The following is an 11,055-nucleotide window of genomic DNA, read 5'->3' as shown; positions in this document are numbered from 1 at the left end:
ACCCGGCGATCTGGCTACTTAGGGGGAGTCAGCGCTAGGAGTTAGACAGCTCCACTTGCTCCGGAGGCTGTTCTTGTTTTGGTATAATTTTGTGTACATATTTTGCAGGTCGTACTCTTTAGAAGTCTGCGAACAGCGTGGGTGTTATGGGTACTGTTTGGTTTTGTTGGTCGCTACGTTGTTGTACAAAGGTGGTGGCAGCCAGTTCAGCTGGCTTTGTCTTATGTCATGTATATATATATATGCTTATGTGTGCGTGTGTGTATGTATGTAACACGCTTTGAGACGTTATAAATTACGTGTTGACTTTAGCATTTGGATTTAAATTTTCAGGCATAGTTATGCAAAAAACAAAAGGATCCTATTGAACGCCATATTTGAGTATAAGTAGTATACATTGAGCCATCGGGAAGGGTGAGTTCGGTCACTTGTCATGGTCCTAGGTTGGGTCGTGACAAAAGTGGTATCAGAGCAGGTCAGTCCTCGGCTTGTTCGCAGACGGTGCCTAGTAGAGTCTTGTTTATCGGTGTGTTGTGCACCACATCTATAAACAGGAGGCTACGAGACATTAATAGGGTGTCATTCTTTCCTTCATTGTGAAGATCGTGCGGATAGAGCTGTGTCATAAGTAGAGTCCATAATTTAATGATTTGTATGATTTCAGTGATGCCTAAGAAGGGTAAAGCAATGGCAGCCCAGCAGGGCAAAGCGGTTGTGGATGAGGCAGCTAGTCTAGCCCCCAGATCTACCAGAGCTCAGACTTACACTGGGATACGCATTCGGTCCCAGAGTCCTCCTACTTCCCCCTCTTCGGAGGAGCTCAGAGGGGCATCTGATCCAGCCCCAGCTCCAGCACCCGTACCAGTGCCCCCAGTTCATCGGCCGGATGTTCAGAGTCAGGAAATAAGAGAGATGAAGGATGCTCTACGTTTGTTAACTCAAATACTTTCTACCCAGGCTGAACGACAGGATAGGGGCCACGAATATCCGGATAGGGCCGCTAGTGCCAGGGCCCGAGATTTTCTTACATTAAATCCCCCCGAATTTAAGGGCACGGACCCTAATGCCGATCCTCAAGAGTTCATAGATGGTATGCAGCGTACTTTAGATATAATGAAGGCGTCCGCTACGGAGTCTGTTGATCTAGCTGCCTATAGGTTACAGGGTATAGCAATTAATTGGTTTCAGTCGTGGAAATCATCGAGAGGTAGGGATGCCCCTCCACCGACTTGGCAGGAATTCTCAGATGCCTTCTTGCGCCATTATATGCCACCCGAATTGAGACGGGCAAGAATTGACAGGTTCCTTAACCTGCGGCAGGGTAGCATGTCTGTTAGAGAGTACAGTGTGGAGTTTGATTCTTTAGCCAGATATGCCCCTTCTATTGTGCAGGAGATGGAAGATAGAGTTTATCGATATGTGGTGGGATTAGAGTTAGAGTTGCAGGAGGCTTGTATAGCAGTGGCAATGCAGCCGGGTATGGATATATCTCACGTTCAGGCTTATGCTCAGGGGTCAGAAGATCGAAAGCGTCAGCGAGAGGCTACCTCGGAGCAGAGTAGTAGGCAGGCCAAGAGGGCCAGGTCAGAGGGTCAGAATAAAGGATCCACCAGAGAGGGTAGGCCCCAACATAGCGCACCCTTACAGTTTCGAGGATCTCAGCGGGGTAGGGAGGCCTTCCCTAGGCAGAGACAAAATTTTCCTTACGCACCGGGTTCTCAGCAGCAGGCGGGGTCAGGGCAGGAGATGATGCCCCCTCCCCGATGTGCGACTTGCGGGAGACGCCACATAGGGCAGTGTCGACGTGGTGTATGTTATACCTGTGGTGATCCGATGCACTATGCTAGAGATTATCCGCAAAGAGTGGGCAATACTGTTCCTGGAAACTCGGTAGCAGCGTCGTCACCCTCAGTAAGAGCCCCTGAGACAGGACCTCAGACATCTTCTTGTCACGACCCAACCCCGTGGGCCGCGACCAGTGCCCTAGCTGGGCACCTATACGTACCCGATACCCAAATTAGCATATTATCAGAATAATAATATAATAATAACATTAGTGGATGCTACAGAATTTAGCAGAAGAGCAGACTTGGCACACAGAAGCCGATAAGGCTATCACAAAACAAAACATCCCAAACATATGTACAGAACCCACACAGATGTATCCACAGACCTCTACAGAACATATCATAATCATAAGACGGGACAGGGCCCCGTCATACCCAGAACAATATACATATCCAGATAACAGTGACAGACTGTACCAAAAGATGGGCTCTGAAGAAGAGAGCGCCCTAAAATAGTAGAAACGGGATCCTAAACGTGTGGATCAGCAAACCTGTCGTCTGTACCTGCGCGGCATGAAAACGCAGCCCCCGAAGAAAGGGGGTCAGTACGAAATATGTACTGAATATGTAAAGCGGAATCACAGAAGTCAAATCATCATGGTTACAGAAAATGAGTACAGAATCCAGAGTGTCAAATGCATATTTCCAAAACAGACAGAATGCGTACAGAAACATATGTCATATCATATCATATCCGGTCCCTGCCACGGGACTCGGCAGAAAGAATGTGGCCACCCTCCCGACGCTGGTGCCACTATACAGAGGAATCAGAAAAAGGGGCGTGGCCCCGTATCATATAATGTCATATCAAAATGGCCATAACAGATCAGATCAGAATAGGCGGACATGGCACATCATACTCCACAGACCCATGTACGCGTATACCTGCCCCCTCACATCGGGACGCGGCGAACAATGCAGAGAATTACGCTTGACAACATATCCTGGCCCGGGCTCAGTGTGGGAAACATTGGGACATCCACGAATGGAGTAGTGAGAGACTAATGCAATTTAAAAATATCATAAGTGTTTTCAAAGACTCGATGAAGCGTAGCAAAGACAAACAATCAAATGAAGTCGGACGGAATCATATTAAATGTATTCCGGATATCATAATAAATTACAGAAGTATAACTTTCCCGAAGTCATTCCGAGTGTCAAAATAATTTATAATATTTAACAGAATATTTAAAATAATATTCGTTAAGTGATTTGTAGGGTAATTAAAACATTTCTTTCAAAAATCGCTTAAAAAGGAAGCTTTAGCATATTAGGGGCAAAACCGTAAATAGCGGGCCCGCCTTGGGACAAACAAGGCGGCGGGCTCAAATTGTGCCCTCTAAGCATATAGTATCACCTAAAAAGGTTATACAGACATTCTATGGCTTTCTAAATAATTTAGAGCAAAATTGCATAATTTCAGAAAAAAAGCGTATCAAAATGGTTCAATTCTACTGAAGGAAAAACTGAAATTTTGTCTTGCGGATTCCGAGGGCCAAGAGGTCCTTCGAGGCCCGGATCCGACCCTAACACACTAGGGGCATGCCAAGGGAAGAATTGGGTTTGCTTTACATACCTTTCACGCTCCTTAAGCCTTTCCAAACTCACTTCCCGTTTCGTCGAAAAACTGCAATTGGTCAAGTTTACCAATTGTGAGTTATTAATGCCACTATTACAACTTTAAGCATATTTGGCTACCGAAATTTCGGCAGCACTTCCCCTATACATATGGCACCCCGAGAATTCAACTCGGCTAGAAATCATCAACAACAATCCAAACAACAACATTAACATCAACAAAGAACATTAAGAACACAAATATCCTTCAACTAGACATTTTTCTCACAAGTTGGCATAACCTTCATTTCAATCCAAACTTTCACTAATATCAATAATTTCACATTCATCAACAATCAAGATCATCACCATATAGTTCTAGATACATTTCATATCGTTTGCCTTAAGATATACACTCGATATACATGATATACAACCTTCCGCCAAAATCATAACTTATGCAAAACATCAAATCTTTGGCATACAACTTCATAACAAGTTTCCAACTTCCAAATTCATCAATGGTCATCACAACTAACAACCAAACAACTTCATTTTCTTAATGTCGGAAAAATCATACTAAAACGACATAAGTTTCTACATTCCAATTCAATACAAACTTATATCATTCTAACTTCATTTACATTACAAACATCACAACAACACTCTAACACATTAAACAAACTTAATCCATTCCATTCCATACCACTCCATACCACATGTCCCAAATGCTATTTTCATCAATTCATCCAATTTTATTCAACTTTCATTCTCAATATGAATTCCACCATACTTACAACTAGAATACAACATAATTTCAATTCTTCATTAGCATACAATGCATGCATATACACGGCCATACATATATACTACATACCCACTTTGCAAACTTCCATTTTTCCATACAATCAACACATCTCTACATACTACAACACAAACAAAACTCAACAACACAATAAAAAGGTAGAAATTCTTACCTTTTCCTCAAGTCTTCTTCACTTGGAGATGTAATCACTTTGGTGATTCTAATGCTCCCCACTCCAATCCAACTACACCAAGTTACAAAGGAACCTTGACTTAGTAGGGAATCAACAAGAAATAAATTTTTGGAGCAATATTTTTGGTACCTAATTTTCTAGGCCAAACCCGAAACCCTCTATCTTCTTGCTCTATTTTTTTTTGTTCTTGTTTATCATCTTTGTTGACTTGTCTTGATATTATCCTAACATATACTAGTTGATCACATGACTAGCACATGATCAACTAGGTGGATTTGGGCCAAATTAAATGGCTTGGCCGGCCACCCCTACTCTCTTTGGGCCTCAATTTGCTTCACATTTTTACAAGCCCAATAACTTGTGAATCATATTTTGTAATTCCCGAAACTAATTTCCAAAATTCCAAAATTACCCTTAGCCTTGTCCCACACTTTCATGATTCTATTCTTTCATGCATAACTCCTATGTTCAACAAAATATCAAATTGACCTTATATCTCAAGAATCCAATATAATTCAAGTTTCTCCAAACGTGTGAAAACACGGGATATAACACTTCTGGCCGAGGTAGGGGCAGGGGTGGAGCGCCTAGTTCCAGTGCAGGGCCACATCGTATTTATGCGCTAGGTGGGAGATTGGGTCCAGAGGCTTCGCAGGATGCACTACCAGGTATACCCTCTTTCAAGTGATCTATTAGTAGATTTAAATTATATACGAACTGCTTTTACTACTATGACAGGATGTATCGCGACATAAGTCAGAATATAAGTATAGTGGGTAACTGGGTGAATCGAGTTAAAGAGTTTTATGAGACACTTAGTTGACACCTTAAGGGAAGAAATGCCCATAACTCAGCGAAATCATCGCTATAAACCCGGACTAGAGTAAGTAAATAAGAGATTACCTTTGATAGGACCTTCGGGACCAACTCAACATTCGAGGACGAATGTTTTAAAGGGGGGGGGGGGAGGATGTTATATCCGGCATTTTTGCATATTCGGAAAAATTCGAGATAACTTGACTTGTAATGAATGAGGCTACATTTGGACCTTACTTAGTATGAATGTGCCGGCTATGATAACATTGGTGTGGAAATACGAGAGGAGGCTAAGGGAAAAATTGGAATTTTGGGAATTAGTTTCGGGAATTACAAAATAAGAATTGTAATGAATTGGGCTAAAAAAAAATGGAAAGCAAAATGAGGCCCAAAAGTGATGGGGTGGCCGGCCAACTATAGGCCCAAGCCCATGAATTGGTCATGTGATCAACAATTATAAAAGGAGCTAAGGTTCAAGAAAGTTCAAGAAACACAACAAAAAAAATTGATTGAAGAACAACAAGAGGTGCTTTCGGCCAAACCCTAAAGAAAAAAAAATTCAAGTCTTTTAGCTCTCATCCAAAAATCTTGTTCCTCTTGAATTCCTAACAAGCTCAAGACGCCCTTCAACGTGGTATAATTAGTTTAGCGAGAAAGCAACGTTGGTGGCAAGTGAAGGTTTGAAGAAAAGGTAAGAATTCCAAGTTCTTTGTGAGTTATGGAATAGATATATGTTGTGGCATGTGTCAAGTGCATGAAAATCATGAAATTTTTGTGAGTGTGTGCATGGCCGTGTGGTGTGGGTGTGGCCGTGTGGTGCCTTATGTGGAGGAGATTTTATTGAATTTGTTAGTATGTAAATTGTGTTGTTGTAGTCTTGTGATGAAATAGAAAATTTTTTGTTAAGTGGTTGTCAGAAAGTATTTGATTTTGTTATAGTTTATGTGATTATAAGAATGAAGTTGTAAGATGCAAATTGTTGTGGTTGTAAATGAAATTGGAAGATAACAATATGTTGTGGATGTTTATGTTAAAGATTGGAAGTTTAGGTGGAAAGTTTGTATATTTTGTATATCTTGTGAATATTTTGTGGAAATGAGATGAAATGCTTCCAAATTGTGTTGTAATGATCTTGATTAGTAATAAATACGAGAATGTCAATATCGATTTGAAAATACGAAGTTGGAATGAAGGTTATGACATTAAGTTGGAAAGATGATTAGTTACGTTATATTGTGTTTTATATGATAATTGTTGGTGTTGTTGGATGGTTGGGTTGTTGTTGTTGATATATTGGGCCGAGCTAAGCCTCGGGGATGCTATATGTATAGGGGAAATGCTGCCAAAATTTCGGTAGATAAACATGAATTCAAGTTGAACTCTTAGAAGCTATAACTCACAATTGGTAAACATGACCACTTATAGATTCTGGTGGGAACGGGACTTGAGTTTGGACGAACGTAAAGCGCAAATAAGGTATGTAAAGCTGTCCCTTTCCTGTCTTTGGCATGTCCTAGGTGTACTAGGTTCGGATTTGAGCCTCGTAGGTTATTCTGCTCATAGAGATGCGAGTCTGAATTTTGGTACTATTCATTAAGTACAATTGAATGATAATTCTTACACTTTGTTGGAAAACTTTTCAAACATCCATAAATTGCGCAAATGTGAGAAGATCGCTTTGAAACTTCCACGGATGACCCCATAAAGTCAAATGTTTGTAAGATATGCACGCCACCTTGACTTGACCCGAGGTGGGCCCACAATGCTCGAGACCTTTTGTATTGCTCCATTTGACTCATTTTGTACGATAGTTATAGGAAACTTTTTGGCTGTTGTCCCTACTACCAAAAGACAGGTTTTTGACTACCTCATCACGCTCTATAATATATTTTGTAGTGTAACAACATTTCTAATAAAATTGTTGCTTCGGTTTTCCAAAAAATGGCTTCTGAAACGCGTTTGTAGTTCACTAATGATTTTAAAAGAACTAGTTTTGTACAATGAAATAAAAAAATTGATTTTCAAAACCACTCTGACGGGGGTGTGAGATTTTAATATTTAGACTTTCCAAAACCACACCGAAAGGGGTGCGAGGTTTTACTATTTCATTTCATTTACTACTTATGTTTACTTTATCATTATTATTATGCCCGAAGGGACAGTCATCATTATTATTATGCCCGAAGGGGCTATTATTGATACTGAGCCGGAAGCGGCTGCCCGAAGGGGCTATTATTGATATTGAGCCGGAAGTGGCTGCCCGAAGGGGCTATTATTGATATTGTGTCGGAAGCGGCACGTGTGTTGTGTTGCATTATTTATTTATAGAAAATGTGTTAGTGTGCATTACTTATTTTGAAAGGTTGGTTGGATTACATTGTCTACTTAAAGACTATTCCGGGACTTTGTTTATACATTTATGTTCCTTTCAGCGAAAACCGCAGGTATTGGGTGTGATTGTGGCTTCTGCCTTTTGTTTTAGACTACTTATAGTTTGGTCCCTAAACTTGTTCGCTGTCGCATTTTTCCGGAATATGATTTGTTATCGCTTTACATATTCAGTACATACTCCGTACTGACCCCCTTTCCTTCGGGGGCTGCGTTTCATGCCCGCATGTACAGGGGCGCGACCCGGCGATCTGGCTACTTAGGGGGAGTCAGCGCTAGGAGTTAGACAACTCCACTTGCTCCGGAGGCTGTTCTAGTTTTGGTATAATTTTGTGTACATATTTTGCAGGTCGTACTCTTTAGAAGTCTACGAACAGCGTGGGTGTTATGGGTACTATTTGGTTTTGTTGGTCGCTACGTTGTTGTACAAAAGTGGTGGCAGCCAGTTCAGCTGGCTTTGTCTTATGTCATGTATATATATATGCTTATGTGTGCGTGTGTGTATGTATGTAACACGCTTTGAGACGTTTTAAATTACGTGTTGACTTCAGCATTTGGATTTAAATTTTCAGGCATAGTTATGCAAAAAAAAAAAGGATCCTATTGAACGCCACATTTGAGTATAAGTAGTATACATTGAGCCATCGGGCAGGGTGAGTTCGGTCACTTGTCATGGTCCTAGGTTGGGTCGTGACAGTCCGGACTAGTTATCAAACCAGAATAATGAAGAACCTATTCTCAGCTGCCACAAAATTTGATGATCCATCAGATCCCTAGCCTGCAACATTTTCCTCCATATATGAGATCCTTCTTTCCAAGGGACTAGGATTGGATTATTCTTCTTTACATCTTTGTTGCTCATGAAGGCACTCCATAAGGATGGTTTAGTCCTGAAATTCCACCATAACTTAGCAAACAAAGCCATTGACATGTCTGCAAGTGATCTAAATCCTAATCCTCCTTCCTGCACAGGCAGACAAAACTTTTTCCATTTTGCCCAATGCCTGCCACTTTCTCCTATATTGTTACTCCAGTAAAAGTGAGCAAAGATCTTGTGCAACTTGTCAATAACAAATGATGGAGGATCAACCGCTGCCAACAGGTGCATAGGCATTGCCTGCAGAACATTGCGTAGGAGAATTGCCCTTCCTCCAAAGGACAAAAGTTTTCCTTTCCAACTCTGCAGCCTATTTATTACCTTTGCAAGGAGTTCTGAGTAGAATGCCATTTTGCTCTTGCTGTAATATATAGGGCAGCCAAGGTACATCAGAGGAAACTCCTTCCTAGAAATACCAGTTACCCTTTCCACCGTTTGAAATACCTCCTCTTCCACCCTATCATGTAAGTACACAGAACTCTTTGCTTTGTTAATTAACTGTCCTGAAGCTACTTCATATTCAGACAACACCTTCATGATCAAGCCAAGTGAAATCTCACATGATGATGAGAAAATGATGGTATCATCTGCATAGGCAAGATGATTGATTTTTGGACTCCACATAGGCAATCCAAAACCTGTAAACCACAAGTTATTATGCAACGAATTTAATGCCCTTGACAGCACTTCAGCTGCTATGATGAATAGTGTAGGAGACAATGGGTCACCCTGCTTAACACCCCTAGTTGAATGAAAGAAACCATGTGGTTGGCCATTGATAAGCACAGAATACCAGTTGTTCCCAACTAATTCATATATGAAACTGATGAACGTCTCACAAAATCCCATTTTCCTCATCACATTTGTGAGAAATATCCATGACAGCCTATCATAGGCTTTTGTCATATCAAGTTTCGTCACTACATTAGGCACAACCTGATTCCTTTTCTTGGTTCTGAGTCTGATATCAGTAATACTCTCTTATGTCAACAAAATATTCTCTACTATACTCCTACCCCTCACAAATCCTACATGATTCTGGGAAATCAATTCAAGCAGTAGGTGAACCATCCTTTCATGTATAACTCTAGAGAAAATCTTATTAACAAAGTTGCTCAAACTTATTAGTCTCATGTCACCAAATGTGTAAACATCTTGCTTCTTAGGCAAAAGTAGCAGATTTGTGTGAGTTATGTACCTTGGAAGTTCATGTCCTCTGAAAAAATCCCACACCATGCTGAATATATCCCCTCCAATAATGTCCCAACATGTTTGAAAGAAAATGCCTGTAAAACCATCAGGCTTTCCAGCACTTGCATTATTCAGGCCAAAAACTGCATACTTGACTTCTTCCATGGTAGGATCAGCAGTCAACTCTTCATTCTATTCATCTGTGACCATGCTAGGTATAAGCTTCAAGATGTCAAACTGAGTAGGAACCACTGTTTCATGAAATTAAGCTTGGTAGAACCTAACAGCCTCCTCAATAATTTCATGTTCAGTCTCTAGCCATTGACCCTGATAGTTCTGTATTCTTTTCAACTGCAGCATTTTCCTCCTTCCTTTAACATGTGCATGAAAGAATTTAGAATTTTTATCACAATCTTGGAACCAGGTCATGCCAGATTTTTGCTTCCAATATTCCTCCTCTATATGCAATGCTCTTGTCATCTCAGCTTGCACTTTTTGAAGTTTCTCCCTATTGGCATGAGAAGGATCTGCCTCAAACAGTGCCTCATGAGTTTTGATGACTTCTTCAAGATTAGTGATAGTATGGAAAAAGTCACCATAAGTTGTTTTACTCCACTGAGACAACACCTTTTTAAGCTTGACATTAAAGGTAATGAAAGAATTGGCCACCACATCTGTCTTCCAATTATCCTTCACAACCTATAGAAATTCTACATGTTTTGTCCAAAAATTTAAGAACTTAAAGGACTTCTTAAATTGCTGACCCTCCTGTTTACATTCTACCAGAGGTGGAGAATGATCAGACCCCAGCTTGATTAAGTGACTAACTTCCCGGCCTGGAAAAAGTTGCTGAAATTTAAAATTTCCCAAGCATCTATCTAACCTCTTGAACACACATTCATCTAAAGCCCTTCCATTCCACCAGGTGAAGATGCTTCCTTTATAACCCAAGTCAGTAATGTTACAAGTGTGATTACAATGTCTGAAATCCTTCACTTCATTTAAGGTTACAGGTAAGCCACCATATTTCTCCTCCTCATCCACAATGACATTAAAATCTCCACCAACAAGACAAGGAAGAGTCGTGTCTGATGCAAGGTTATACATGGAATCCCACAATTCAATTCTGTTATGTCCCGTGTTTTCGTATAATTGGAAATCGAGAAATAATTACGATTTATGTGTTATAAGGAAATATTTTGATTTTTGTGAATATGACCATGTTGGTTATGGAATCATTAATGTCAAGACCTCGGGGAAGGCCGAGGGTAAATTTGGAATTTCGGAAATTAGTTTCGGGAATTACAAAACGGGACATTTTATGAATTGGGCCAAGGAAAAATGCAAAACAAAATTGAGGCCCAAAGAATGGAAGTGGCCG

General features: G+C 40.6%; 1 protein-coding gene across 1 annotated transcript; it reads right to left on the bottom strand.

The window, feature by feature from the left end:
- Nucleotides 1-9,938: 9,938 nt before the first annotated feature.
- On the bottom strand, nt 9,939-10,781 carry LOC132639400 (uncharacterized). Its single transcript, XM_060355848.1, has 2 exons — nt 10,458-10,781; nt 9,939-10,373 (listed from the first exon to the last, which is right to left on the bottom strand). The coding sequence occupies exons 1-2, from the start codon at nt 10,779-10,781 to the stop codon at nt 9,939-9,941; spliced, it is 759 nt and encodes a 252-aa protein (XP_060211831.1).
- Nucleotides 10,782-11,055: the final 274 nt, after the last annotated feature.

This window comes from Lycium barbarum, chromosome 5, assembly GCF_019175385.1.
Source record: "Lycium barbarum isolate Lr01 chromosome 5, ASM1917538v2, whole genome shotgun sequence".
Lineage (NCBI taxonomy): Eukaryota > Viridiplantae > Streptophyta > Magnoliopsida > Solanales > Solanaceae > Lycium > Lycium barbarum.
The sequence above is the reverse complement of the archived record's forward strand: the minus strand, read 5'-3'. Positions and strand labels throughout refer to the sequence as shown.

Coding starts and splice junctions, on each gene's coding strand:
- LOC132639400 (XM_060355848.1), bottom strand. CDS start 10,781: ATGTATAACCTTGCATCAGACACGACTCTTCCTTGTCTTGTTGGTGGA. Junction 10,374..10,457: donor CTGATCATTCTCCACCTCTG/GTAGAATGTAAA, acceptor GAATTTCTATAG/GTTGTGAAGGATAATTGGAA.